Source organism: Saprolegnia parasitica (assembly GCF_000151545.1).
Source record: "Saprolegnia parasitica CBS 223.65 unplaced genomic scaffold supercont2.801, whole genome shotgun sequence".
In the NCBI taxonomy this organism is placed as follows: Eukaryota; Oomycota; class Saprolegniomycetes; order Saprolegniales; family Saprolegniaceae; genus Saprolegnia; species Saprolegnia parasitica.
The window spans coordinates 1-3,220 of record NW_012157195.1 but is presented as its reverse complement, the minus strand read 5'-3'; the positions used below and the strand labels follow the sequence as shown (position 1 = coordinate 3,220).

Genomic DNA, 3,220 nt, shown 5'->3' with positions numbered 1-3,220 from the left:
ACATTTCCGATTTCACCAGCCGCCGACGTCCGCCATGTTCCGCAGCGCTGCCATCGCCCTCCAGCGCGCCGCCACCCTCGACGCCAAGCGCGCCTTCTCGTCCGCGCCGACGATGCATGGCACCACAATCCTCTGTGTGCGCAAGGATGGCAAAGTGGTACGTCACGAACCAAAGATCGCAGGATCGCTCACGCGACGCGTAGTGCGTCATTGGTGACGGCCAAGTCTCGCTGGGCCACACGATCGTCAAGCCCAACGCGCAAAAGGTGCGCCGCATCAACGAGAACGTCATCGCGGGCTTTGCCGGCTCGACGGCCGACGCCTTCACGCTCATTGAGCGCTTGGAGAGCAAGCTCGACGAGTACCCGGGTGCGGCCCTGCCCTTGCAGGATCGACGTATGTGCTTGCACTAATCACGTTGTCCAGGCCAGCTCACACGCGCGTGCGTCGAATTGGCCAAGGCGTGGCGGACCGACAAGTACCTCCGCGCCCTCGAAGTACACTCCAGCCGGCTGCAGGATTGTTGCCAACTCTGTTGTAGGCGCTGCTCATCGTCACGGACAACAAGCAGTCGTTCACATTGACGGGCAACGGCGATGTGCTCCAGCCCCACGACGGCATCATCGGCATCGGGTCGGGTGGCACGTACGCTCTTGCGGCCGCGCGTGCGCTCATCGACCAGCCGCACCTGTCGGCCGAAGACGTCGCCCGTCGCTCGATGAAGATCGCCGCCGACATTTGCGTCTACACCAACCACAACGTCGTCGTTGAGGTCTTGGACGAGAACCCGGTCGACGAAGCGACCAAGTAAGCACAGAACCCTCGAATCTACAAGGGTGTTGGTATTGGATTGTGTTTTAAGTATGAAGATACACAGTGGCTTAGATGGTGTTGGCCATGACGAGGTTGTACTGCGCGAGGTTGCGCTTGAGAATGTTCTCGAGCGGCCCCATGACGCGCTTGAACGTTTTCCGGTCCAGCGTCAAGCACTTGACTTGGCCCTTGGCCGTCACGGTCGCCTGCCGCGGACGCGTCGTGAGCAGTGCGATCTCGCCAAAGTACGCGCCCGTCGAGAGAAGCCCAATCTCTTGGACCGGGTCCGACGGCGACACTTGCTTGGTGCACACGGCCGTGCCTTCCGAGATAATATAAAAGAGGTTGCCGTCGTCGCCTTGGCGGATGATGATCTCGCCGTCGTTGAACGTGGCGACACGGAGCGCGTCCGCGACCGTGAGTCGCTCGTACTCGCTGAGGGACTCGAGAAGCGGCACCTTCTCGATGAAGCCCTTGTACTGGTCTCGCTTCTTCATCGTCGTCTCCATGATAATGTACTGGCATACGAGAATGAGATACAGGCATGGTCGCTGGCGATGTACCTTAAAGGTTTGCCGGTCGAGCGCCCACACTTTCGCGTTCTCCTTGACCTTGACCGTCGCGGCGCGCGGCGCATTGTACATTAGCGCGAGTTCGCCAAACGACATGGCTTCCGTGCACGTGAGGACGAGGTTGTCGTCCTTGTAGACTTCGCAAACGCCCGTGTCAAGAATGTAAAAGTTGTCGCCATCGTCGCCCTGCTTGATGATGACGTCGCCCACGGCGAACTCCTTGGGGAACATAGCGTCGAGGAGAATCTGGTCGTGAGGATAAGCGGCGTCGCGACCCAATACCTCGCGTAATACCTTGGATTGCTTCTCGTCGAGGGACTTGAAGAGGATGTTGTCCACGAGGATATCGGAGATGCGCTTCCTCTCTTCTTCCGATTTGGGATGCACGACGGCGTCCAACGGCTTGGCGCTACGACCATGCCACCTTAGCCAAGACAAGCTGGCATTGATCGTACTTGTCAGGGTCGAGCGCTTCGGCCGACACGGATATTCTGCGGCCTTTCGGGAACGTCCGCGCCGCCGGCTGCGCTTCCTGCATCTCGCCGACCGCATCTTCTTCGCCTTCGTCTTCGCTTTCCGACTCATCCGAATGGTCTACATGCCATGAGTCACTCGAGCCATGCTACGCCTTACGTACGGCCGGTCGCGATCGCGGGCGCTTCAGCCGCACGCACCGTGGCCTGCTCTGGGAAGTTGGTCTGGAGGTACTGGATGATGTGCAGCACGGGGTTGTCGGGCTTGGAGAGCAGGAGCGACTCGACAATGTTGATGAAGAGCGTGTTGATACCCTTCTTCTGCAGGTAGTCCTGCAGCTCCTGCTGCACGCCCTCCGCGTCCGCCATGGGCTCAGCGACAAGGAAAATGGCTTTCGCTCGTCCTTTGTATGGGCGACGGTTTAGGGCGACCTTTCAACGCGCGCGATGCCATTGGTCAAAATCCTCAAAATTCCATCTGGACCGACTTTTGGCCAATCACAAAAAACGTTCTTTTTCGATATTTTATTTTGTACCTTTATCCGGCGCCCACCAGCGAAAGATCTTCTTTGTCGAAACAACGCCGCCTCGCTATCCGGACGACCGCTTCAACCGAAGCGCACAGCGCGCCCGCTGCAATGCACAAGCCGCCACGAGCTTCTGACGACGACGACTGGCTGGACCATCGTTGGTTCCAGGCAAATCCGGTCTTGCGATGGATGGCGGCCCTGGACACTGTGGTGGATGACGGTCTTAATATATAGCGATGGTCAGGCAACCGGCCAGCGCACCGGCCTCGCCCGAAACGTTGCTGGCAAGCGGGTCTGTGGAAGAAGACGATTTGTTGCGTCGCAGCTAGCCAAGGGAATAAAACATTGCTTTATTCCCATGTTGCCAGCGTGCTCCGATACTTGCGTACACGTAGCAATGGATGGCGACTTCCGTGCTCGTGATCCGGTGTCGAGTCCACGGCAGAGGTTCAGACGGCGACTACTGCCCCTTGAACCGCTTCGGTGTATGTACGCTTGTTGCGATCTTCGCGAAATGCCGGATACGTCACACTTATCCGGACGACGACATCTCGTTTGCAACGTGGCAACCAAGATTTCGCCATGCAGCAGGAGCTCGAGGCGGCGCACGATGGGCTCTTCCTCGCCGCAGAGCATGGCCGCGCCGACGTCCTCAAGGCGCTCCTCGACCACGGCAAGGACGTGTTGAAGCTCGACGCAATTCGCAACGCCGAGGGCCTCACGCCGCTGCACGTCGCCGTCGTGCACCAAAAGACCGACGCGGTCCGCGCGCTTCTCTCGGCCGGCTTTGCCGCCGATGCTGTGGTCATACCTAGCAAGAAGCCGTCCAAGT

The 3,220-nt window shown here is 59.2% G+C and overlaps 3 protein-coding genes across 3 annotated transcripts; 2 read left to right on the top strand and 1 right to left on the bottom strand.

Annotated features, from left to right (window-relative positions):
* Positions 1-34: 34 nt before the first annotated feature.
* On the top strand, positions 35-811 carry SPRG_17834 (hypothetical protein; the record flags this gene model as incomplete). The annotated part of the gene is made up of 4 exons (XM_012357232.1): positions 35-157; positions 204-369; positions 427-497; positions 542-811. The coding sequence occupies 4 exons, from the start codon at positions 35-37 to the stop codon at positions 809-811; spliced, it is 630 nt and encodes a 209-aa protein (XP_012212622.1).
* An 11-nt stretch (positions 812-822) lies between these two features.
* On the bottom strand, positions 823-2,257 carry SPRG_17833 (hypothetical protein). The gene is made up of 5 exons (XM_012357231.1): positions 2,023-2,257; positions 1,841-1,979; positions 1,680-1,794; positions 1,377-1,631; positions 823-1,331 (listed from the first exon to the last, which is right to left on the bottom strand). The coding sequence occupies exons 1-5, from the start codon at positions 2,225-2,227 to the stop codon at positions 882-884; spliced, it is 1,164 nt and encodes a 387-aa protein (XP_012212621.1). The 5' UTR covers positions 2,228-2,257; the 3' UTR covers positions 823-881.
* Positions 2,258-2,970: 713 nt separating this feature from the next.
* SPRG_17832 (hypothetical protein) lies at positions 2,971-3,192 on the top strand (the record flags this gene model as incomplete). The annotated part of the gene is made up of 1 exon (XM_012357230.1): positions 2,971-3,192. A coding segment is annotated over one exon (222 nt), but the record flags the coding sequence as incomplete, so codon positions are not given.
* Positions 3,193-3,220: the final 28 nt, after the last annotated feature.

What these genes read in the sequence shown, in the direction of transcription:
- SPRG_17833 (XM_012357231.1), bottom strand. Translation starts at nt 2,227, where the DNA reads ATGGCGGACGCGGAGGGCGTGCAGCAGGAGCTGCAGGACTACCTGCAG. An exon ending in GAAGCGCTCGACCCTGACAA is followed by an intron (nt 1,795 to 1,840) that starts GTACGATCAATG and finishes GCATGGTCGTAG; the next exon opens with CGCCAAGCCGTTGGACGCCG. An exon ending in TCGACCGGCAAACCTTTAAG is followed by an intron (nt 1,332 to 1,376) that starts GTACATCGCCAG and finishes CTCGTATGCCAG; the next exon opens with TACATTATCATGGAGACGAC.